Source organism: Simochromis diagramma, unplaced genomic scaffold (assembly GCF_900408965.1).
Source record: "Simochromis diagramma unplaced genomic scaffold, fSimDia1.1 OVJJ01000510.1, whole genome shotgun sequence".
In the NCBI taxonomy this organism is placed as follows: Eukaryota; Metazoa; Chordata; class Actinopteri; order Cichliformes; family Cichlidae; genus Simochromis; species Simochromis diagramma.
In genome coordinates, this window is record NW_024387326.1 from 3669456 (window position 1) to 3694804 (window position 25349).

The 25349-nt window shown below is 37.5% G+C and overlaps 2 protein-coding genes across 5 annotated transcripts; one reads left to right on the forward strand and one right to left on the reverse strand.

The window, feature by feature from the left end:
• On the forward strand, window positions 1–17024 carry LOC120717780 (probable serine/threonine-protein kinase fhkB). Of its 3 annotated transcripts, XM_040006009.1 has the most exons (18): window positions 32–338; window positions 465–631; window positions 1602–1664; window positions 1788–1921; window positions 1996–2080; window positions 2333–2517; window positions 11159–11195; window positions 11336–11398; window positions 11934–12067; window positions 12148–12201; window positions 12306–12354; window positions 12602–12699; window positions 14583–14829; window positions 14923–15075; window positions 15733–15990; window positions 16091–16258; window positions 16406–16511; window positions 16592–17024. In XM_040006009.1, exons 2-18 carry the CDS (start codon window positions 505–507, stop codon window positions 16791–16793), a joined length of 2163 nt encoding a protein of 720 aa, XP_039861943.1. In that variant the 5' UTR covers window positions 32–338; window positions 465–504; the 3' UTR covers window positions 16794–17024. The 3 variants fall into 3 exon arrangements, with proteins under 3 accessions (XP_039861944.1, XP_039861945.1, XP_039861943.1); XM_040006010.1 differs by lacking the exons at window positions 11159–11195; window positions 11336–11398; window positions 11934–12067; ... (7 more) ...; window positions 16406–16511; window positions 16592–17024 and adding exons at window positions 2721–2776; window positions 3035–3152; window positions 3771–3856; ... (1 more) ...; window positions 4421–4526; window positions 5764–6891 and having other exon boundaries at window positions 1–338; window positions 2333–2632; XM_040006011.1 differs by lacking the exons at window positions 11159–11195; window positions 11336–11398; window positions 11934–12067; ... (7 more) ...; window positions 16406–16511; window positions 16592–17024 and adding exons at window positions 2721–2776; window positions 3038–3152; window positions 3771–3856; ... (1 more) ...; window positions 4421–4526; window positions 5764–6891 and having other exon boundaries at window positions 1–338; window positions 2333–2632.
• Window positions 17025–17343: 319 nt separating this feature from the next.
• ccdc97 (coiled-coil domain containing 97) lies at window positions 17344–23592 on the reverse strand. 2 transcript variants are annotated; one of them, XM_040006016.1, is made up of 7 exons: window positions 23194–23592; window positions 22904–23080; window positions 21801–21960; window positions 21530–21618; window positions 21207–21441; window positions 20994–21117; window positions 17344–18219 (listed from the first exon to the last, which is right to left on the reverse strand). In XM_040006016.1, exons 1-7 carry the CDS (start codon window positions 23347–23349, stop codon window positions 18096–18098), a joined length of 1065 nt encoding a protein of 354 aa, XP_039861950.1. In that variant the 5' UTR covers window positions 23350–23592; the 3' UTR covers window positions 17344–18095. The 2 variants fall into 2 exon arrangements, with proteins under 2 accessions (XP_039861950.1, XP_039861951.1); XM_040006017.1 differs by having other exon boundaries at window positions 21249–21441; window positions 23194–23591.
• Between the last annotated feature and the right edge of the window lie 1757 nt (window positions 23593–25349).

Here is a 25349-nt window from a genome sequence, read left to right on the forward strand (position 1 = left end):
TTTAAGACAGGAAGCAACGGCTGTTCTTCGCTGGATTGTTGTGAGAATCGCGTCAGTGAAAGTCGAGCGGCCCAGCAAGTATTTTCCCGTGCAGTGTGTGTTTAGAATCTAACAAGCGTTTCTTTGTGTGCAGATTCCCTGGACTGTTTCCCTGGTGTGCGAGTGGATTCGTGTTTGGATTGTGTGGAGAGAGACGAGCGTGTTCCCCTGGATTTTCCCAGGAGCCCTGCCCCCCTCACCTTTTGTACATAGCACTGCCCCGCATCTGTGTATATACACTCATTGGATATTGTTCTTTAATAAATTCACTTGTGTGCATCATCCTCGGAGTCCAGCGCGTGAGTCCACCTTGTACTTCGTGACGCTTGTCACTTTTTTTTTTTTTTTTTAATGATTGTGACTGTAATTGATTTAAGTGATTCAAGAGCGTTATTTTAGCTGAAAATAACTTTTCTTCTCTAAAGTCTGTTTAGGAAGGAGATATCTAATATTGAAAAATAAAAAATGGATAAATCCCTTGAAAGCCTGCTTCCAGGATTTCCATGGGAAAAATATGAGAAACCCAAAAGGAAAAAAGGAAGAATTAGCTTGAAGAAAAGAGAGAGATTTGCGGATGATAAAAATGAGAACAGTAAGTCCTTTGTGTCATTTTACCTTAAAGATCTGTTTATTGAAATATATTTCTGCATGCGAAATATAATTCTCTGAAGCTGTTGAAGTTGCAGGGTATAATGAGACATGATAGTTTTGAGGGTATTTCATATTCTTCATTGTCATACTTGTGTAAATGCAAATATATAAACGCATGTGTGAATTCATTCTTTACAAGTTGAGACTGCCTAAATGAAACTGCCTTTCTTTTGTTCCTTCAGATAAAGACCTGCATAATTACATTAAAATTATTTTACGTGACTGCAAAGTTTTTGGCAGATATAGGTTTAGGAAACACTCTCCAGGGATCTTAGCATCGCATTATACCTTAACTGGAGGACATTTTTGGCTTTATTTAAATGTAATATTTAAGGAAAGAAAACCCCCCAAAAAGTGTTGGATAATGGAGCAAACTGATGTATTTCAAGTTTTCATCCAAAGTGACAATAAGACGGGCAACATTTTCACTTCATTTAGGCAGCATCACCTACTGAAGAACCAACTCCACAGCATGTCTTTTGTCCTGTCTCCCTCCCTCACTCCAACTGGTCGTGACAGAATGGCTGACCCTCTCTGTGCCTGGTTCTGCCCGAGTCTTCTTGTTAAAAAGTTTTTCTTTGCCACTGTCACCAAAGTGCTTGCTCATAAGGGGTTATCTGATTGTTGGGGTTTTCTCTTTATTATTGCAGGGTCTGTACCTTCCAATAGAATGCATTGAAGTGACTGTTGTTGTGATTTGGTGCTATATAAATAAAACTGAATTGAATTATAAATATTTGCATTATCACAACTATTACAATGAAAGTAGGAAACACTGTCAAAACTGGCATCTCTCTTTATACAACTTCTACAATTGCAAATTATTAGTACATTGTACATTGACCATGAAAATACATTTAATATATATTTTTATGGAGAAAGTACTTTTTTTTTGGTTATTCAAAAAACAGACCTCTGGCGTGTAAAATGTGGAACCAAAATGGGCATCCTGGATAAAGAGAAGATGAGAAAAGGTAAGTGCATACAGTATTGTTTTCTTACCAGTCTTTCCTTTTCTCTTTTGTACATATATAAATACATCAATCAATGAATAACTTTTTCATAAAAACGATTACTTTTTTTCTTTATAAATATAGGTGAGGCATGTATTTACCGTAAAGGCTTCTTTTACACTCCATCTAAGTTTGAGAAGCTTGCAGGAAAAGAGCCATGCAGAAAATGGAAGTCATCTATTTACCACAAAGGAAAAACTCTACGCTTTTGGCTCAAGGTACTTTGTTGCATTTTTATGAATCTACAAAAATCAGATTTCACTAAATAAACTGTTGAATTAACTTATCACAGAAAGGTGATCTAACTGCTAAAGATTATAGACAAAAGAAAAGAAAACCACAATCATCAGACCTTGAGTCCCACAAACTCTCAACAGGTTTGTCTGCTTTTTTTTTTTTTTTTTTTTTTTTTTTTTTAAATCTGTGCCTCAAAACCAGAGAATGTTTGAGAATATGAATCAAAAGCATGCAAACATTATATTGTTTTTAATCAGCTGTTTGAAGACTTCAGTAGTTTTGACAAATACACCACAGGATTTCAGAAAAAAAAAAGAGTATTTGCATAGAAAAAGTCACAAAAATCTCCATGTACGTTGTAATATTTTAAACATTTAAACATCTCTTGAAAGAACCCAAGGATCAAGATGAAGATGATGATGGAGAAGAGGATGATGATGATATGGATGAAGATAATGAGCCTGACACTAAGAAAAACGAAGATGAAGATGCTACACCGATTTATATCTCTTCTGAAGAAGAAGAAAGCGAGGAAGATCTTGTTGAAGATGAAGATGAGGATATGGATGAAGATGATGTTGGTGACGATCAGCGTAGCACTGAGGAAGATGAGGATGAAGAAGATGATAATGATGAGGAAGAGACTGCGCCTGCTGTTGCCTCTAACAATAGTGGCAGCAGTAGTACCAAAGGTGACATTTCCAATATATTTCCTATTGGTATGTTTGGATAACAAAGACCTTGTTTGTGTATGAAAATAACTCTTCCTCTTTTTTTCAGAGAGAGTAACAAGTACAATTCCAACACCTGGAAAACATGCATTACAGATGAAAGAGGTAAAGTGTATCATTAACATCCCTCCTGAGGCAAGACAGATTATTTTATTTAAATGTTTCACTGTGCTTTACATTGCTGGAACTTTTGAGTATGTTAATCATCTTAGAGTACTCTGCTTTACACCAGCACCGTCATCAAGATAGAAATTTGGCAAATATTATGGTTCAGCATGACAAATTACAAATGTATGCTTTGACAACATCCAGTCCGACTATTTAAAATAAATACAAATATATTCTTTGTTGTCTTTAAAACAGAAGACTAGACATCGTCCTGACATGCCAAGGTCTGAAGTCAGTGGAAATAACAGAGATGTGGCAACAAACACAGCAATCAAACAGCTGAATGTTAAGCAAGAACCCAAAGAGGAACTGAGTGAGTTGTTCAAATACTAAAAGCACTTTAAGGTCGTATTCAACTTCTATTTAGTTTTTTGCTTTTTTTGTTGTTGAAATAGAAGAAAAACACTTTCAATCTATTTTCTAAGTTCACAGGTTCGTCCTTCTTTAACCTCTGATTATGTGAGATGAGTGTGGGTGTACAGTTAATTTGGCTCAGTTCTGAAATGATAATTGAAGTTCTCCAAACAATGAGTGAAATCCTTCTACAGGCTTGTGCTAAAATTAGGAGCTTTTTTTATTTTATGTAAGCATTTACAGATATGTTAGCACATGTGCACACAGCTAACTAGTAGTTTTGTTTGCAGCTTGAATAAATATTATTTCCGCATGTCTTTGTGATCAAAACAGATCGGGTGTGTTCTGTAATGAATAGTTGTACTTTCCAAAAGACACTAAACTGCCATTTTATTGCGTATACCTGTCCAACTGCTCATTAATGCAAAAATCTAATCAGCCAATCACATGACAGCAACTCAAAGACATGGAGACATGGTCAAGATGATCTGCTGAAGTTCAGACTGAACATCAACATCAAACTAATTCTAATAATTCCAAAGTGTGTATGCTCATATTTTAATCATCCTTTTTTCAGAGAAGACAACAACCAGCACAATTTTGACACCTGTGAAACCTGCACTGAAGATCGAAGTAAAGGGTGTCGTTAATAGCCTTCCTGAGGTAAGACTGTTATATTTTATTAAAAACTTAGCATTCAAAATAAAGACAAATTAAAACACCACTGTCACTAAAGCACGTGCTCATAGGGGGTCATCTAATTGTTGGTATTTTCTCTGTATTATTGTAGGGTCTTTACAGTATAAAGCACCATGAGCTGACTCTTTATAGTTTCTGTGTTATATAAATAAAACTTGGATTAAACTAAATGTTGCTCAAAATAGTTTTATTATTTTCAAACGAAATTATAAATAAGGATACTCATATATAATTGGCTGTCTTTGAAACAGAAGACTGGACATCATCCTGAGATGCCAAGATCTAAAGTCAGTGGAAATAACAGAGATGTGGTAAAGAACACAGCAATCCAACAGCAAAATGTTAAGAAAGAACCTGAAGACAAACTGAGTGAGTTGTTCAAAAACCAGAATCACTAGCATGATTTTTTTTCTGCTTTTTTTTTTTTTTTCTAGAAAAAAAAAATCCAGTTTCATGTATTTGTTTTATTTTTTATTATTTCTTTTGATCTCTTCTGGTCTTTTCCCAACATGTTTTCTAAATGTACAGGTCCTTCCTGTGAATCTCTGGCCGTGTCAGATCAGCAAGAGCATAAAGCTGTTCACTGCTCTGGCCACAAAGTAGCTGATTTACAATCCATGAGGCCAGAAGGGGGGTAAGATAAAGCTCTCATATCATTTAGGCAAAGATTTTGAATTTATTCACACAGTCTTAAAGGGTTGTTTTTCGACGGCATTTATTTCTCGCACTGCAAAAGCAACTCTACTTGAAATTAGCCAAATATTCTTAAATCTGACAAAACTGTCTAGTTTTGAGAGAAAAAATCTGCCAATTGGGTAAGTTGTTTTGCTAGAATCCTTAAAACTAGCAAATGAATCTGTTTTATGCCTAAATTAGGCAAAACTGTCTAAAATGTGTGATTAATTTAAGAAAATTTGAATTATTACAAGGAAAGACACTGATTATTAAATTTTTTTTTACCTATAATATGTATTATGCTTTCTTGAACAAGCTATTTTGAAGAATTATTTTGTTATTTTAGTGTTTAATTTAGATTTTCACATAAATAAAAAAGCTTTCTATAGGTAAGTCTAGATTTAAATTTTTTATATTTTATTTTTGGCCTTTATTGATAGAGACAGTGAAGAACTGACAGGAAAGTAGAGGGAGAGAGAGGGGAAGACATGCAACAAAAGGCCATGGGTCAGACTCAAGCCTGATCGACCGGACGGTTCCCCAACTGGTCGACCTGCCTGTGTTTGTTTGTTCTTGTTTTTCTTTCCTTTTTCTCTCCGGCTTTGTGGCGATTGTTTACCTAGTGCTGCCGCTCTCTTAGGCAGGACTATTTATTGGTGTGGCTGAATGACAGTCAGTGCTGAAGTATTGCACTAAGCCTGGTAGTATTCTTGGACCGTTTGCGTATTTAAGTATTACCTGCCAGATAAGTGATCAATTGTTATCTGTGTGCGACTGGGTCTTCTTTCTCCGACAGTGACACCTGGGCTGGCTGCCTTTATGCATTTCTTAAATTGAAAAGTCGTTAAAGTGGCCTTACTCCTGAAATAAGAAAGATAATCTTATTCTAGAAGAATAAGATTATCTTTCTTATTTCAAGAATCAGAACCAGAATCTTCAGTTCTGAACTGAAGAAACTTCTCGGATGAGAGGTGAAACGTCTTCAAGCTATTTAAAGAAGTCCAGACACTTTTCTTTCAAAGCTCCTTAGACTACAATGACCTGGATGACTGAGAACATTCAGACATTTTTCTTGAATGAGCTTAATTTTCTTGTGCAAAAATTGCTTGTTAAGAATATGTTTTCTTTCTAGACAAAATGTATAAAAAATATATTTAAAAAAAGAATTCCATAAACAAGAGTGTTTTTACTTGCAGTGCGGACATAACGGAGGCCCCGTCGCCTGGGCCCTCAGCCAGCTCTGGTTTGAATACGATGGATCTTGATCAACTGAAGGGGGAAAAAATAAAAATGCAACTGAAAATTTTAAAATTACAAGAGAACTATTACACTTTGAAAGTAAATGAACTTAAAAAATGAGGATTAATGGTTCTGTAAAGCTGACATTGCAGACAGTAAATTAAACGATTGCTGTGTTTATATCCACAAACTGACACGTTAGTTGGAAGTTTATTTGGTGGAACATTACTTTTGACAAAAGCTACAAAATCATAGAAGTGTGCTGCATTTATACACCATACTTTTTCTTTGCTATACTCAGTTTTCCTTTAGCATTGTTGATTACCATGTTTTACTTTGCTTTTAGAATTAAACAAATAGCTGATATTTTCTTCTGTAGAATGTGAATAAACATGATTTTTATCTGTAAAACATATCATGTAAGAATGGATGTTTGTGTAAAAATTGGCTAATCGTAAACCTAACTGAAGAGAAAATAGCTAAACCTGAATAAGACATGAAATTAAGTGTACTTGTACTCATATGAATGAAAATTCATATGTCTCAAAAGATGTGATGTCCAGAAATAGAAGGGGGTCAAAGTTAGGTGAAGAAGGGATATGGGGTTATTCCCTTTATCTTCTGTTTTCTTCTGAAATCAATAATGTGACATAACTGTTTTGAGGGTATTCCCTATTCTTATTGTCCTACTTGTGCAAATGCAAATATATATCAGCATGTGTAAATTCATTCTTCACAAGCCAAGACTGCCTAAATGAAACTGTCTTTCTTATTGTCCCTTCAAATAAAGGCATACATAATTACATTCAAATGATTTTATTACACTAAGTTTTTCTACTTTAAAACTTGTAAAAAAAAAAAAATCACCTTTTCTTTGTTTTCTTAGAGACAATGATACAATAAATAGTTTTAAAGAGTTTTTGTGGCTGTATTGTTGACTCCATTTAAACAGGGGGATTTCACTTCACTGAAGATGTATGTGCCACCCTGCCTAGACAACTTGCCCCTCCTTTGCATCCCATGTAAAATTTTGTAGATTGGCCACTGTTGGAAAATCCCAATGATTTTTGCAAATTAAGGCTCAACTAAATAAACAAAGAAAATTGTGTTGTTTCAATCACTTCAAAAATAAATATTTTGATAAATAACTAACTAAATGTATTTCCCTTCTAAAAACAAAAAAACTCAAAGGTAACATTTGTGAAGTTATCATAGGACATTCACATCAGTTCATTTTACATTAAAATTTAAATCGTAGTAAACTATTGTGGTTCAACGGTTGTTCAGATGAAAAAAACTTTCCCTCAGTTTATTTGAAACCTATACATACTCCTTTAATGTGGATGTATCTTGTTACATGGATATGGAGAGAAATATGCATAAACTACTGTGTAGTAAGCTGTATTAAGATCCAGCGTAAAACTGGGACATCACGACATCGCACTCCTTGCTTTTTCTATTTGTATTTCTCTTGACATCACCGACTTTTTGTTTTGTTTTTCTTAAATAAATTGGAAGTTTTTTTTCTAAATAGCTCTTGACCACTTTACTAGAAAATGTAGATTTACCAATTAGAGAATTGTCAATTCCATATTACCTGGATTATATTTATATTAAAAAATATACAATGATTGTCCAAGACAAGCATATGTTTACTCCAGAAGTTGATCCAAAGTGATGTACAGTAGTGATGGGTCGTTCGCGAACGAAATGGCTCTTAGAGCCGGCTCTTTGACGTGAACGACGCGAGCCGGCTCCTTATCGCGAGCCGTCACGTGGGGTTTTTTTTTTTTTTCTTTCTCTCAGCCTCTCTCTCCCACTTTTTTTCCGCTTCACTCAGCACGCGAGCCTTGTGCTTTACGCTGGGCAGAGGGGGGAGGGGCGGTAATTACACTCAGTAGCACAGGAACAGAGCCAGAGAGAGAGAAAGAGAGGCAGGGACAACAACATTAGAAAGGTATAGTAATCATCCACAACTATTTTCGGTTGCAGATGATAAAGGATTCAGAAAGTTTATTCATGCAGGTCCATATGACAGAGAATATGCATCTTCTGTTTGTTTTCATATTATAATTTATATTTAATTGTGTTGTGGTTTGCAGTGTTTTGTGTTCTTTTCACTTTAAATTTGTAAAAGGAAAAAGCTGAAAATTTAAATAGTTAAAAGTTGAAATGTGAATAGTTGATTTTTGTATTATATGATTTATTTATTACATTTTATGTGGAGTGAATAAATAAAAGTATATTTACGGTGGCCCCTAGAGACAAAGCACATACAAACTTCAAATCACGTATGAACTCTGAAGCATGTACAAACTCCAAAACACGTACAAACTCCGAAGCACGTAAAAACTCAGAAGCATATAAAAACTCAAAACAAGTACAAAAGACAACAGAAGTGCTCCAGGATGCTGGGCGCAGTGTTGAGCCTTTGTTATCTTGTGGCTACACAAGCCAGCAAGTACCAACGACCGGATTTGGTGTGTGGTAGTAACAGGTAAATGAACTTTTTTAAAAATTATTTGAATATATATGAGTGCCTGTGTATAAATACACAAACAATACACACATGCTTTCAATTGTGTAATTTAAGTGATCTAGTAGCTCTGCTTTGGAAGTTCAGTTCATGCTAGAAATGTGTTTTGGAGTTTGTACGTGTTTTGTCTCTAGGGGCCACCGCATATATTTATATATAAACATATATAAGTAGAACCACTTTTTTTTACGTTAGTAATTCCTTTTGTGCATAATTTTATGTTATTGTTAATAATAAATTAATTAAAGCAACAAAACAACCTGAAGAGCCGGTTCGGAGCCGAAAGAGCCGGCTCTTTTTAGTGAGCCGAACCGAAAGAGCCGGATCTCTAAAAAGAGCCGGAAATCCCATCACTAATGTACAGCCATTGTGTTCCCCATATGCGGCTGAGCACTGACTGACTTTTCCCAGCAGAAGATCCTCCAGCATGTAGCATCAGATTATTTAAACCATATATTAACCTTTATGGGCTACTGTGTACTGCCTCTAATTGGTAAATCACATTTTCTGCTATATTTAGAAAAAGCGACCACTTTATTTGAATAAATTTATAGATAAAATGCAGGTATACCGAGGAAAGTCAGATGTCCCAGTTTAACACTGGGACATGAACGCATCTTAAGTTTGCGGATATCTGTGAAGCGGGCAGTGTGAAATGCGTCTCAAAATTATACACATTTGTAAATCATATCGTACGTGCACTTGCAACCGTTTCGAGGTTTCTCTCCATATATAAATAGCGACTGTAAATGTCAGTCTAAATCGTCTTACCTGTAAAACCTGCCGTCATTGCCGGAAGTCAGTGTTTGGGCGCACACTTTAATAACTGGGGGGTGGGGTTTTTTTTCAGTGTAACTGAAAAGTAAAGTTTTACTTTCCTGTGTGGGACATCGTTTGCTGTCTAGTCGGCAACAGAGGTAAGTCCCTATTCTGGAGTTTCACATCTCTTTTTTTAAAACAAGTGGGTTTTTTATACATGGATAATGGATATGTGATTGTTAGCACTGATGTGCAGATGTGCTTTCTATTTGCTCTCCTGTGGTTGCTGATGTGTTTGCTGATAGACCTCATAGAATTTGTTCGGTCTACACACACATTCACATACCGCTCTGTGTGTGTGTGTGTGTGTGTGTGTGTGTGTGTGTGTGTGTGTGTGTGTGTGTGTGTGTGTGTGTGTAGATAGATAGATATGTATGTATGCCACTGTGAAGCAGTCACTAAGAAGTCACTTTTTCTCGCCTTGGCCACAAGGTGTCGCACGGAGTGGAGTCGCCGAGGTTCATAAAAGTGGCCAAATTTTGCTTATCAGTAATAGAGTAAGCATCCTCTGGTATTAACATCTTGATAAAACTGTTGACGTGGGTTTCTATGTCATGAGCAGCTCCTGTAGGAATAATGAGTAGGTGGACCAGAACTTTTGTCCCTATAGTGTATTTCACTTTTTACTTTTATTGTATTTACATTAAAGTAGATGTAAAGTGTTTAGTGTGTTGACAGCAGTTCGTGTCAGGTCTTCAGATTTAAATTTGCAAGAGAAAAACAAGATGTGTGCTTTGACTTTGAAGCATAGCGAGTAATATATCAATTATGTCTGTGACAGATGGATATAACTGTTCTAAAGAAGTTAGACAAAACAAAAACAACATTTTCATACAAATTTGTCCAGCCATATTGACAAAATGTGAAATAAATAAAAGAGAGTTACAGTGTTGTGCAAAAGTCTTGAGCCAGGACACGTCATGCGGAGATATGTCAAGTTTTCAGCTAATAGCTCTTTGGACATCAGTTGGTTTACAATAAAAAAAGAAAATTCCTGTCAAACTGTGTTATCTGTGGCATTTTTCAGAGATTCCACTAAAGAAATTGGAAGAAATCGTATGTTTTTGTGACAGGCTGCTAGTAACAAAGTACCTAAAGATACAATTTAATACTGGTTCCTTGCTAAGTTATTTGTTATATATACAGTGTTATTTAGACAACACTGTATATATAAGTCCCTCGAGTTAGGTGTGTTTTTAATGCTTGAATGATTCATAGGTCAGTGTTAAGGGGCCTAACAATCTAAAAGAAACATCCCTCTGAAATATTCAGGCACAAGGACGGCACTGAAAACAACTGAGAAAGCAGCTAATCCAAGCTGATGTGTTCTTTAAGTTAATTCGCAATTATATTGCACTAAGGAATTCAAATATAGTCCGATATGTTAAAAAGTAATGGAAGATTACATTTTAATATATATAAAATTTACAAAATATTTTAAAAAGTCAATGGTGTTGTGCATCTTTTTGAAAAACAGAAGACATATCTATCTGTCATCTATCTGATTAATTGACTGATTTGAAAGTTGCAATGAGTTTGGTCAAATGAAGTCTAAACTGAAATAAAACAAGACATGAAAACTGTGTCGTCAGACCACAATGACAAATCCTCAAAATGTTAATACTGAGAACTGTTTTCAGGACCAAACTATTAGTATCGGTATGAGCTGAACTCGAGATCTGTGCGGTGGTCAGCAAACATTTTTCGTCTCTCGCACAACAAAAGACGAACAAAGAATTCAACATTGAGTTGTGCTATTTCTTTTTATGATCATGTCGCTCGGGTAAGGGCTCACACATGTTGTTTCGGGTGGGAAGACCTTTTGACACAAATCAATGATTACCCTGAAATCTGTTTAGGAAGACTATATTTTCAGTTTTGAAAAATAAATGGAGAGGAAAAGATCTGTGGAAGAGGAAGACCAAGAAGACTGTAGATTAAGGAAAAGATGGAAGGCTGAATATGATGAACCTTCTGATGATGAAGACAAGAAGGAGGAGGAGGATCATAAAACCTGGAAGACAGAAGGAAAACGTAAGTCCTTAGTCACCCAGCACTGAACATCTTTTTAGATTTTTGAATATGTTTCTCTAATTTTATGGCATGAAAATACATTCATATTATTTTATTATAGGGAAATTATTATTATTGTTGTTGTTGTTGTTGTAATTTAGAGTTTTTGCCTGTAATCTGTGGAACCACAGAGGGCATCCTTGATTGTGAGAAGCTGGAACAAAGTAAGCAAATACAATCATCTGAGAAGCATAAGCACATTTCATGGAAACCATTAAACAAGAAAACACTTTATACTCTTTGAAACTGTGCCCACAAATAAAAATCATGTATATAAAAAATGGAACTTGACTTCAATGATCTGTAGTCATCAGTTTCTCTCCAGCTGAATGAATGCATGATAGATTATGCATTGGTGATTCTGAATTGCCTTCCCCCCATCTCATGAAAGCTGGGAAACATTATTGCTCTCCATCAATCATTTGGGAAAAGTAAATACAAACCTACATTAAAAAAGAAAAATCTCTAAACCTTGGATTGGATTGCAGATCAGGTGTGAGTGTTTTGAACATCTTTAAGAATTAAGAAAAAAATAAAGAGAAAGCATTTTCCTTTTGTGGTTCAAATATACAATTTTAAACAATGTGCACTGTTTTAAAGAGGATCAAATGTTAACTTGTCAAAAGTTAGCTTTATTTTTTTAAGTGTTCTTTTCTACTGTCATTTCAATTTTCCTGTGTGTTTGGATGATCAATTTAGGTAAGGCGTGTATTAAGTATGAAGGCAAATGGTATAAGCCCCCTAGATTTGAGATACTTGCAGAGAAAGGATTGTGTAAAAAATGGAAAGCAACTATTTTCTATGATGATCAACCTCTGGAGTATTGGATTAAGGTACTTTTTTTTCTTTGCATTTCTATTAATCAAAGAAAATCAGATTTCACAAAATAAACTGTCAAACTAACTTTTCACAGAAAGATTACCTAAAAACCGAGGGATACAGAAAAGGAAGATCCAAGACTAGAAAGGTATCTGAGCATGAGAGCACTGTAATTCTGATTTTCAAAAATGAATTAAAACAACACTGAGAATGATAATTAAAGGTCATTTTTCCTGAACCTTGAATCAAAAGGAAATACAATCATCCGGCTCTGAAGAAACTGAAGATGATAATGCTGAAGGTAAAGACCAGCTTTCAAACAGTGAGGAAATGCTCGTGGAAACAGAGCAGAGAGAGTAGAAGCTGAAAATGCTGGGAGTGAAGAAGATGAAGAGAAACAGGCAGAGGGAGAAATAGAAGATGAGACTGTATCTGCTGTTGCCCCATACTGACAAAAGTGTTATTAATTAAATGATGTTATTTCCTATTGGCATGTAACTATCCTAACAAAAAGTGTCTGTGTATGAAAATCACTCTTCTCTTTTCAGAGAGGACAACAAAACATACAATTTCAACAGCAGCGAAACATCCATTCAGGGGGAAAGAACTAAGAATTATTCTCAAGAGATGTTTTGATGGAAGACAGGTAAATATATATATCTTTTTTTTTTTTTTTTAATTTTAATACACTTTACTGTCTGGTATTTTTGGTCCTCGTGTGAATGTTAATGACATAAGATTACCCTTATTTTTTAATCAGGCCATATCATCAGGTCAGAATTTCAATGTAAAACGTAATACTACAAATCACTGGTTACTCTACTAGTAACTATTTTAATTCCATCAAAGTTTCATTTCCTTTTTGCCTATCATTTAAACTTGATATCACCAATACAGCTATAAAAAAATAATGCATTAATTGCTGAAACTTGGAAATTTTATCTAAAATTATGGCTGTCAGTGTTAACATGGATCATCACGATTAACGTGACACAAAAGTATCTATCTATATATATATATATATATCTATATATATATATATATATATATCTATATATATATTCAAGAAGCCTGGAGAACTATTCCTGAAGATGACTTAAAGAAATGACAAGAAAGCTTATATATATATGTGTGCAAAAAATACATGAAAAAATACATGAAAATACAGTGTAAAGTATTTGGTATGGCCCACCTTTATCCTTCAACACAATTCAACTCTTAGGCAGCTTTCTTGTCATTTCTTTAAGTCATCTTCAGGAATAGTTCTCCAGGCTTCTTGAAGGACAGTCAAAGCTTTTCTTTGGATGATGGCTGCTTTTTCTTCAGTTCTCTCTCAAGATGTCCTGATTCAATAATGTTGATGTCCGGGGTGTCTTGAGGCCAATCCGTCCATTTCTATTCAGGCATGCTTTTACTGCCCTGGCAGTGTGTTTGGGATCATTGTCATGCTGGAAAATGACCCCTTTGCCAAACAGATCCTTTTCAAACTGTTTTGGATTTCTTTAAAACAGAAGAGTAATATATAACTTGGGACCAGTGCCACTCTATACCACTCAAAATTCTAGTTTTCAGTATTTCACAGTCTTTTACCATCATACAAGATCATACAGCAATTAAAAGAAACACTGAAAACAGCAAATGCGAGTTTTCCATTGTTTAATCTTAAACACTGGTGGGTTTTTTGGGGTGCTGAATCCAAAATGATCTCAATTTTCCTCCATTACATACAGTTTTTTTTACAAAACATAAAAAGTCTTGACCCAACAATTCAGCTCCATCTTTGGAAGGGCCTAAATCTCTGGCTAGATCAATAAGCTCGCTCTGAAAAAATGGCTGGGGTCCCTCATCAACAGAAAAATCTGAGGTAGATTCATCCTGGTGAGGTAATGTGTCTCCGTCCTCAGAATCACTCCTGATATCATCTAACTTGAAGGTGGGTGTAGAACTGGTATTTCTGAGGTATGAGGCACTGATAGCTGAACTAAAATTTGAGTAAGATATGTTCTTTTTATTTCTAGTATTAAAGCCTCTTAAATCTACCGAACAGAAATAGCAATCAGTAGTGTGGTTTTGCAGTTCACGCCAAAAGGAAATGAGTTTTTCTTACTCTTAAACCACCAAAACATATCTTCCCTACATCTTCTACACACCTTGTGAGGAGCCCATGGTTTGTCTTGATTCCCAAGTTTCAACTTGAAGTAAGCAAAATAAACTTTCTTCACAAAATCACTTGTGTTCCTTTGTTAACAGTTTATTCACCACAAATAAAACAAAAGTTGTCTGGAGAAATTACACAACCTCTTGGAGCCATAATACAGAACTAAAACATGTGCATGGTCCAGATTGAATGCAGGATGTAAACTGAGTGTGGCTTATACAGCAGAGAAAATCCGGAACTTATTTAGCATGATGAAAAATGAACAAATCTGAAATCTTATGCAGTTTTTTGGTTGTAGACCTGTGTAATTTAAAAATGAATATCTGGTGTTGTAAATGTAAATCTAATTTAAATGTTTAATTTTGCCTCAGGGAACAGGTGCTTGTCACTCCAAGTGGATGGCCCGTCCAGGAGAGTGCAGCAGCTCAGCAAAAGTTAACACACCCACTGCAGCAGCGACACTCATTGCTCCCTCACACATACATGACCTATCCATCAATGGGAGTGATGGGGAAGCCAGTGAAGAACAGTTACCACAAAGCAGTGAAAGAAAAGAACAGGAAGCTTCCACATCTTTGGAAATAGTGAATAAAACTGAATCCAGTGTCTTAAACTCTGGTATTAAAACTGTTTAACATCAAATGAATATTTAATAGCCAATGTGCATTTTTTTCATATATTTGATTAATTGACATGTTGACTTTTGCAAAGATGCAAGGATGGACGACAGAGAAGACGGCCATTTAGTGCACTGTGGGAATGACAAAGAACAAAATAGAGAAGATCCTCTTGATATGTCCAGATCTGAAGTTAGTGGAAATACCAGAGATGTGGCAATACAAACTGTGCCAAAAGTGCTACTGAGTGAGTTCTTCAAAACCCAAAAACAGTTGCATGTGTTTTGGCTTTCTTATTTTGTCAGTGTTTTTCTAGAAGAGATTCCTACTATCTCTTCTGAGAAAAAAGTCAGAATTCTGACTTTTTCTCAGAATTCTGGAAAAGAAGACGTGCCCGCTTTTTTTTCCCTCCGGTGGTCCTAATCCTCTTCCGTACATTCATGGCCATAATCAATGCATGACCACAACTGGAAGTGACTTTGAACATGGCATGGCTGTGGGTGTCAGTTACACCGGTCTGAATATTTCAGAATCTGCTACTCGGGTTTTTCCAAACAATCATCTGTAGAGTTTACAGGCAATGGTCCTAAAAAGAGAAAATATCAAGTGAGCAGCAGTTCTCTGGTGTAAAATGAGGTCAAAGAAAAATGACCAGATTGCTTTGTGCTGATAGAAAGACAGTAACAGTAACTCAAATAATGACTAATTGCAATCAGGGTATGCACAAGAGCATCTCTGAACACCAAACAGTGAAACAAATGAACTACAACAGCAGAAGACCACACAGTTTGAGTGCTGCTAACTTGAAAACTATTTTGAGAAATTATTTGATTCTACTAATAGTAATTACAAATAATTATAAAGTGTACATGCATAAATCTAATGCATTGTTATCCCTATCAAGAAGCAAAAATACAGCCTGCAGAAGAAGCTGGGGGAGATATTGTTGAAGATAAGGACCAGTTTCTAAGCAGAGGGCAGCTGGCAGTGAAAACAGAGCAGAGAGCTGAAGAGAAGGTCGGGTCTGGACATGAAAACGAGGTTGTAAACTCAGAAGATGCTGGGAATGAAGAAGAGGAAGATGAAATGGAAACGGGAGGAATGGAATCTGAAGCTGTACCTGCTGTTGCCTCTAACCACACTGACAAGTGTGTTATTAAAGGTGATATTTCCCACAATTCTCCTAATGGAAAATAGTAAATACTTTATTTATGTGTGTATTAATTTCACTTTTTGGTAACATTTTGTCTTTTGTACTGAAGGCTCAGCAGAGAGAGGAGATGCACAGTCAGCAAACTGTGGGAATGAGAAAGAAGGAGACGATCCTCCTAACATGCCAAAATCTGAAGTCACTGTAAAAACCAGAGACGTGGAAAGAAACACACCAATCAAACAGCAGAATGTGGAGGATAAAACAGAAGAGGAAATGAGTGAGTTGTTCAAAAACTGAAATCACTAGCATGATTTCTTTCAGCTTTTTTTAAGAGAAAAAAAATTCATGTATTTATTTTATTTTTTATTATTATTTTTAATCTTTTCTGGTCTTTTTTTCCCCAATATGTTTTCTAAATGTACAGGTCCTTCCTGTGAACCTCTGGCTGCGTCAGATGAGTGTGAACATAAAGATGTCCACTGCTCTGGCCACAATGTAGCTGCATTACAATCCACGAGGCCAGAAAGGAAGTAAGATGTAGCTGTCCTATCATTTAGGTAAAGATTTTTAATTTAGTCAAACAATCTAAAAAGTTAACTTTTTTCCACAGCTCATCTCCAGCAAGTCAAACCTCTGTCGGCATTAATTTCTCTCACATGTCAGAGGCTCTGTCGCCTGGGCCCTCAGTCAGCTCTGGTTTGAATACAACGGATCTTGATCAACTGAAGAGGGAGAAACTAAAAATGCAACTAAAGGTCTTAAAATTACAAGAAGAGTGTTACACTTTGATAATAAAAGAACTTAAAAAATGAAGATTAATGCTTCTGTAAAGCTGAATTTGAAAAATTGCTGCAGTATGTCCACAAATGACATGCGTTATTTGGAGGTTTCTTTGGTTAATTGTTACTTTTGAGAAAAGCAACAAAATCATAAAACTGTACTTTGTCTCAGTTTTCCTTTCACACTGCTGATCACCGTGTTTTACTTTTGTTGGGGGAAAACTCTGTAAAAAACCCAGGAGAAATAAAGACACAATGAGACAAGGTTACTTTTTATGCTTTAACGTGTACACGGGTGAGCTGCTGAGAACAACTCACAACCATGAACAGAGGCTTGGCATTTTTATAGGCACAGAGCACAGAGACAGTGAGAACAGGATAAGAAAATAATAAACAGATAAAATAAACAACTCCATATGTGGCGCTAGTCTCATCAGCAGAGAGCTGGGAGAAAGATAAAACAATCTGAAACAATATGTCCTTGCTGGGAAAATCTGAAAGACACTTCTAAACTACTTATCTTAAACACAGCTTGTACATTTAAAAGAAGGTAAAGTTACATAGAATCATTTTCCCTCTAACAACTTTGTTTTAATAATTCCACATACAGCTGATATTTTCTTCTTGAAATTCTGAATAAACAACATTGATGCTTTTTATCGGTAAATTGTGCAGATGTTATCAAAATGTGTTTTCTTTGGACTTTGCCCAACCTGTAATAATCATTGTAGGGAACAGCATTGTAATTAGAAGAATACATTCCTTGAATTTTTTGAAGTGGCCTTGAGCAAACGTTCTCCAGCCATCATTGGCTGCTTTGTCACTCATTTTCAGTCCTGATTTTTAAATGTGTACGATGATTTGTAACTTTTGAAGACTCACTCATGTTTCAATCCACACAATACAAAGCAATCTGACACGCGTACATCTAAACCTAAATAAATACTGATTATTTACGCACAATTTATTAGGTTCAGCTTCACGACTATGCGTGCAAATGTCTAAAACTACATGTACCATCGCTCTCTCGCTCACTCACAAAGCCTAAAATCCATGTGGACAAATCACCTGATACGCACAGATCACCTCCCGTGTGGGGCTTTGAGACAAATTTAATGCTGAAATGATGTCATAATTAGTAACACAGCAAAATGCCTTGTTTGTTTCTGTTGAGTTTTGAACAAGAAAATCATATTTATACAAATTTTCAAAAGACCCCAAAAACATGTTTATTACATCTTTTGTTTGTGTTCAGATGTCAAACTAAAAAATAGAATGGAAACTCTTTTTGTACATTTATATTTACAGTTCATTCATTTATTAATAACACGGGTACTATTCTGTCATATTTTCTTCCTCCTCTTCCTCTTCTTCGTCATCATCGTCATCAAAATATTTATCCTCTGCATCTCTGTTGACAATGTCCAAGTTGTCATAGTCTGGATTCTCATCCACCTCCCTGTAACACAAACACATAAACACCTTAAGTCACTTTCAAAGCCCACAGTGTAGGATTTTTGTCATTTTCCACTGAACTTCCGTTTGTAACTTTTCCCCTCCTCTGGAGTCTCTTTACTAACTTGTATTAACATGTGTGATTTCACAACAGCGTCAATATGAAACAAAACTGTTGTGAAAAAGTTCAGTTGTTAGTAATGTATTTTCAGTATGGAGCATACTTTGAGCATGTGTCACGCAACATGCCCAGACAAAGTGGCAAACATGTCACTATGGTAACCATAAAGCTACAGGTCAAAGGAGCTTGCAAAGAAAAGCGTCTGGACTTCTTTAAGTTGCTTGAAGACGTTTCACCTCTCATCCGAGAAGCTTCTTCAGTTCTAAGGTCAAATGGTGGGGAGTCCCAGATATAAACCTAGTGGGAGTAACCCCCCACAGAGGGACAAAAGGACCCACTGATGATCCTCTAATCGCCTGAGCCAAGGTGTGAAACTGGGTGTGGGCCCCAATCAGCCAGAGTTTCGGGTGTGTTCATTGTGAAACCTGGCCCCGCCTTATCATGCGAATTCCTGAGGTCAGATGGCCCAGGATGTGAGTGGGCGTTAAGGCGTCTGGGAAGGGATCTCAAAACTGGATTATAGATGGCAGACAGTTGGTGTCGTAAACCACCGCCTCTGTTCAAAGATGGTCGCTCACAGTGGACATAGATGGCTTCTTTCACTCCTCTTTCAAACCATCTGTACTCTCTGTCCAAAATGTGAACATTGGCATCCTCGAAAGAGTGTCCTTTATCCTTAAGATGCAGATGGACAGCTGAGTCTTGTCCTGTGGAGGTGGCTCTTCTGTGTTGTGCCATGCGCTTGTGAAGTGGCTGTTTGGTCTCTCCAATGTAGAGGTCTGGGCATTCCTCACTGCACTGTACAGCATACACCACATTGTTAAGTCTGTGTTTTGGCGTTTTGTCTTTCGGGTGAACCAGTTTTTGTCTGAGCGTGTTGCTGGGTCTGAAATGCACCGGGATGTCATGCTTGGAGAAAACTCTCCTGAGTTTTTCTGATACACCGGCTACATAGGGGATGACAATGTTGTTGCGTCTGTCCTTCTTATCCTCCCTCGCTGGTGTCTGGTCTTCTTTTCTGTGCCTCTTTGCTGACTTTAAGAACGCAAAGAGGCGTTCTTAATAAGGTGGGGCCAGGTTTCACAATGAACACACCCGAAACTCTGGCTGATTGGGACCCACACCCAGTTTCACACCTTGGCTCAGGCGATTAGAGGATCATCAGGGGGTCCTTTTGTCCCTCTGTGGGGGGTTACTCCCACTAGGTTTATATCTGGGACTCTCCACCATTTGACCTTAGAACTGAAGAAGCTTCTCGGATGAGAGGTGAAACGTCTTCAAGTAACTTAAAGAAGTCCAGACGCTTTTCTTTGCAAGCTCCTTTGACTACAATGACCTGGATGACTGAGAACCTTCACAGACATAAAGCTACAGATTCAAAAGAATTAGTAAGCGTTGAATTTTAGGCCAAACCGTGATCGTTTTCTAAACTTAAACCTGCAGCTTTTAATTCCTAACACCAACCAAGTTGTTTTTAGTGCCTGCACATAACCATGTAATGCATTTGGTATTGATAAAATGATTTTACATGTGGAAAGTACTGTGGAAAGAAAAATCTGTGTATATGTGTCCGGACAGATGAAAAATCGTGATCCAGGACACAAATAAATAAAATACAGGTCGTCTGTACCTCATGAACTGCCTTTAAACTGCGCTGAGCTTTAGCAAAAATAACTTTGGCAGATTACGGAGTTCTGTTATTCTGTGAACTGATTAATCTATGAGGAATGATCATCTCAAAGCTTTAATAACAAAACTAGTTATTTTTTTCAGCAACATTCTCAAAAAGCCTGCTTACTAATTTGAAAATCTTACATTACAAACACCTACAAACATACACTAAGGCTACGTTCACACTGCAGGCGAAAGCGCATCAAATCCGATTTTTTTGACCCTATGCAACCCATATCCGATCATGGTATGACAGTGTGAACGTCAAAAATCCGATATTTTCAAATCCGATCTGGGTCACTTTCGTATGTGGTACTGAATCCGATACATATCTGATGTTTTAGAAAGCGACTGCTGTTTGAACGGTCACTGACACAAGACAGACGCCAATTATCAGCTCCGGAGAAGCGCCCGAGAACACATCGTGAACGCTTCCTGGCCATCCAGTGTAGATGTTAGCGAAACTGTTGGGAAGACAACGTTGGAGAAACGTGAACATTTTATTTGTACTGTATAATCTGCAGATTCTGACAGAAATCTGCAACTATCCTTTGAAGCACCGCTCCTCTAAAACAGCAATAAGGATAATTATTTTGTTATTTACATTATTATGTAAATAACAAAATAACTTAAAGCAAAAATTGGGAAACGTAAAGCCCGAAGTCTTTATATTAACGGCCATCAGTCAAACAATACTGTTTGCTCTGGGTCTAAACAGAGCGCGTTGTGTGTGACGTCTTCTTTTGCGTATGCGGGCCGCTTTGAGGGTTTTCACTAGAGCGCATTTGCTGTCGCATTTTATTTGTAGTGTGAACAAGCAGACAAAAAAATTGGCTTTGATCAAAAAAATCGGAATTGAGCATTGAGACCTGCAGTGTGAACGTAGCCTAATAGTCTGAGGAACTCGATCTGTCAAAGGCAGCTTTAGGTTGGCTACAACGCGATGAAGAAGTCTTTGAACTGCTCCTGTGTGCTGTGTGACTGACCTATAGTTGAAATCCTTGTCTTTGCCATCCAGAAAACGCTGGTGCATCTGACTGATGAACTCCTCTCTGAGAAGAGCCTTCTCCTCCGGCGTCGGCTCCCATTCCTTCTGCTGGTCTCTGTCATCTACAGCATGAAACACAGAGCAGAATAAGAAAAGATGGAGGGAAAAGAAGAAGAAAAGAAAAAAAGCCTAAATTTTCTTCTTTGCTTAACTTCAGTGTGAAGTTTTTTCTTCAACCCGAACTCTGACTGACCGTAGTCGTCGTCCTCCTCTTCTTCCTCCAGTGCGCCGTCTTCCTTCTCCTGCTCCTCCTGCAGACGATTTTGGATGAGTCGTTCCTGGTAGGAGTTGAGGAGCAGATTGGCGAGTCCTCCTGTACCTTGCCCCGGCTCCCCGGGTCCCCCCTGTGCACCATCCAGCATGGCCTCCTGGGAGCGCTGTAGCACCTGCAGCATTCATGAAGGTAATTAGAAAAATACTCTGAAATATACAAAAACATAATCACATATAAAACGCAAGATAAACAGAACTCACCTCTTCATCTGTCAGGTACTGGCCGATATACTGTTCGTACAGCAGCGGCTCCCTCATTCGCATCTGTTCTTCACTGAAGTACTGGCCGTCTAGAAGAGGAGGCATGGCACAAAAAGAAACAAAAAATAAAACCAGGCCGATGGCGAGTTAGAGAGAAAAACAGAAGTTGGTGGGTTGGCTACAAGTATCTCAGTTGACACTATCAAAGACTAAAGCTATCTGCACAAATACTGCATGGGTCCACTGTATCATTAACTGCTGCTGCCCCTACCCTTCTGCAGAGCCCTGAGGGCAGCATAGCGCTGATTCCTGACTCTGGTCCTGTCGGTGCGTCCTGCAGCCCGTCTCTGTATCACCTTGCTGTAGTGCTGTGCTCGTGGGTCTGAGCTGACATGTGCAAATGCTGACAGATGCTGAGGCTTCAGGCAAGCCTGGAAATTGTAAGATGAAAAACAAAATATAATAATGGAATTCTTCACTTCTTTACCAACACCACAATATTTAGTTAACAATGTATTTTGAAACTGGATTTTTTGCAGACCTGTAATGTAAATGTTCCTGTCTGTAAAGAACTTTTGGGTCAGCTTCTGTTATTTAATGTGCTATAGGTAGACGTAACAGTCAACACACAGTCTCAGTGCATGTTTGAAGTACATCTTTTCATTTCTAAACAATAATAACAGTTTATTCAACACAATTCAGTGCTCTGCAAACTAAACTCAGAGGACAGAAGTATCAGTTGTATCGCACTAGTACCAACCCCATACCAATGCCAGGGCTGGTATCAAAATGATATTTAGATCGATAGGCCCACCTCTACAGTTGGGCTCAGAGGAAGATTTAGTACTTAAAAAAATATATATAGCTCAACAACCATCAGCCAATGCTGTACTCTGCAAAATATACAAGGAATTTGTTCCCACTGAAAGTGAAAACAAGACACACTTCTTTCACTCCTTAAGGCAAAAACAAAGCTAAGTACAGCCAGGCTAAGGAGGAGGAGATGCTAACAGCTGATGATGTGTGACCCAAATGTCAACAAACGACTCCACTGTGTCATTTGAGCACTGGCTGGTTGCACTCCATATGACAGGAACACTAAAAGGGATGTCGGCATTACTGACACTAGCACTAACTGGGCTACTTTTGTGCTTAAATTTGATTCATGCTCTGTCACTACTATTGTACTACAATGCTGGCACCTTGTTCCAACAGAGTAACACATTAAGTGATAAAGAGTGCCATCAATGGCAGCACGTCACTGGGAAAGAAGTTTGCCTTGATTTACTTATGAATGTCATTGCCTCTAAGCATCTATATTGGGCGATGTTGCCCTTCACTAACACACACACACGTTGAACTGTGGGCACATACATGGTACCTCTCCAGGAACACCAGCGGCCTGCTGCGGTACTGATGCAGCAGCTCCTCTCTGCGCTCCTGCACGGTCAGCTCAGCCTCTCCGATCTGCTGGCTCTTCACCAAGACGCCGCTCACAGCTATGGCCTCCATCATGGCATTCACACAGCTGGACTCGCTCAGGTTTATATTCTGTATGATGAGCAGAAAGAGTAAATCAGCGAGGCGTCATAATGGCAGACCGCACCTGACACTGTGGTTGAAAAGAAAAAACAAACAAACGCTGTTGTCGCTGTTTGCTTCACCTGGATGTCCTGCACCACCCGCTGGGTGTCTTCAGAGCTGCTGGAGTCACATCTCTGTCTCCGTGGCAGTATTATCTCTTCTATTTTCCTCTCGTCTTCAGTCTCACACAAGCTTGGCTGTGTTTTAACAGGAGGGTCGATCTCTCCCCACATCATTAACCGCGGTGTCACTTAGCCACCGTCTTCCCAGGAGCTAACGATGGTTCACTAAGAAAAGCTCAGCCTACTGCCAACTTCCCCTGTTTGTTTCTTTTAAACGACCAATTAGTTTTTACAATTTAATGTAAAAACTCTTGGATGAGAAAATCTCTTTCATGGAAACCTCGCGTGTTATTTCATCTTTCACTTATTTTGTATAACGTTTCGTCACCATAACGGTCCGTCACTTTTGTGTGTCCCCTTTTCTCTGTGCAACCGAAAGAATTGTTCCTCCCCCACAGCCTTTTCTTTGATATGTATATGTCGCCACCTTGTGACAGACTTTAATACTTATAATTTTTTCCAAGATAGAGAAATATTTTAGAAATAAATATTAAACATAAATTGCACATGGGTCACCTCAGGTTTCTTTTTTATTCTTTTATCAATTATTGCTTACATATCATACTGTGGTGTTTAATCACTGTATAGTCTATTATTTTAAATCTATGAAATCTATGATTTCAAATAATATGTTAGGTGATGTGACCAGTATTTTTCCAAATATTATCAAGGTCAGGTTGAAATGTTTTCACCTTGAGGCTCTGTGCATGGCTTTGTCTTGGTTGAACTGCTCTTCAGCAAGACAATGAACCCTAAACTGCTTCTGTGTGCAAGGACTGTTCAGCTTTAGAGAGATAAGTGATAGGTCACAGCTGTCCTCTGTCTGAGAGCCACTCTGGAGAGTAAGAGCCTCTTCTTACTCTCCAGACTTTCAGGTGTGACTGTGAAGCATGAAAATCAAAGAAGGGAGAAAAAGAAGAGGAGGTACAGCAGGATTTGGCATTCAAGGCCAGTCTTTGAAAACAAACAAACAAACAAAGCTGCTCTTGTAATGGAAATGATGCGTCTTGTGGTCAGGGTTGGAGTTACTGTGTTGTATTTTTGCATAAGTGCATTTTACTATTAAGAGCTGTGGATTCATGGCTTCACCTTTGCTGCAACTTCTGAGGGCTGGTAGATGTACATCTTGTTGTGGTAGAACTGAGGAACAAAATATGAATTTACTTTAACACTAAATGTGTATTATGCCATTTCTCCAACTAGTAATGCTAAGTAAAATAAAATAAAATAAAATCAAGGTCGATTGCTGCTGCTATTTGGGTTAAGAGTGAACATTCTTTTTTTAATTAAATTGGTGAATGCTATGAGATAATGATTGCAGAGATTTTCTCTGTGTTTGACTAAAACTTCTTGTGGAATTCATTTAAAATAAACTGTTGTATGAAGTGCACCTCCAACTTTATCCCATTGGTGGTGCTGGAGTTCTTGAGCCATGGGCATAAAACTTAGTGGAAAGTATCAGAGGGTTATCATCAACCAGATTTCAAAATATTTTAGCATACAGTTTTCAGATCAACCATATACTTCAATGGCAGGAGAACATGAGGGAGATGATTAAAGAAAAAGAATCAGCGTGGATAATGTTTAACCCATAGTATCATCTTCTTCTCTAGCCTTGTTTTGGTGTTTCAGAGGTGTTACAGTGAGCTCACAGTAATCTGACACAGCTGTTCAAATGACTGTACTATTTAGACAGGAGTATGCTGCGGGCCCCTTTTCAAAATGGCACGTCTCCACCCGCTGGACAGCAGAAGTACTACAACTCTCATTTCTGCAAGATAGAAAGAAATACGAATCTATGGTGTCTGGTTAATGAACACAGTCCTATCTGTTCTCTCTAGACAAGTGTTACTCTCCATCAAGTCTCATTTTTAAAGCTCTAAATAACAGCACATGTATGTGTGTGTCTGTAATCCCAGCACCTGTGATAAAGAGGTCCTGCGTATATTGATGTGGCCAGCTGGTCCTGCTATTTAAACCCATGGCAGAGAGTAAGGGAGTTTAGAGGAAAGAGAGATGTAATATCAGAGGAGGCGTGGGGGAGATATGAGGGCTGAGTGTTGACAGAGGAAAAGGGTTAAACTTAGGGGCCAAGAAAAGAGCAAATCACTTTA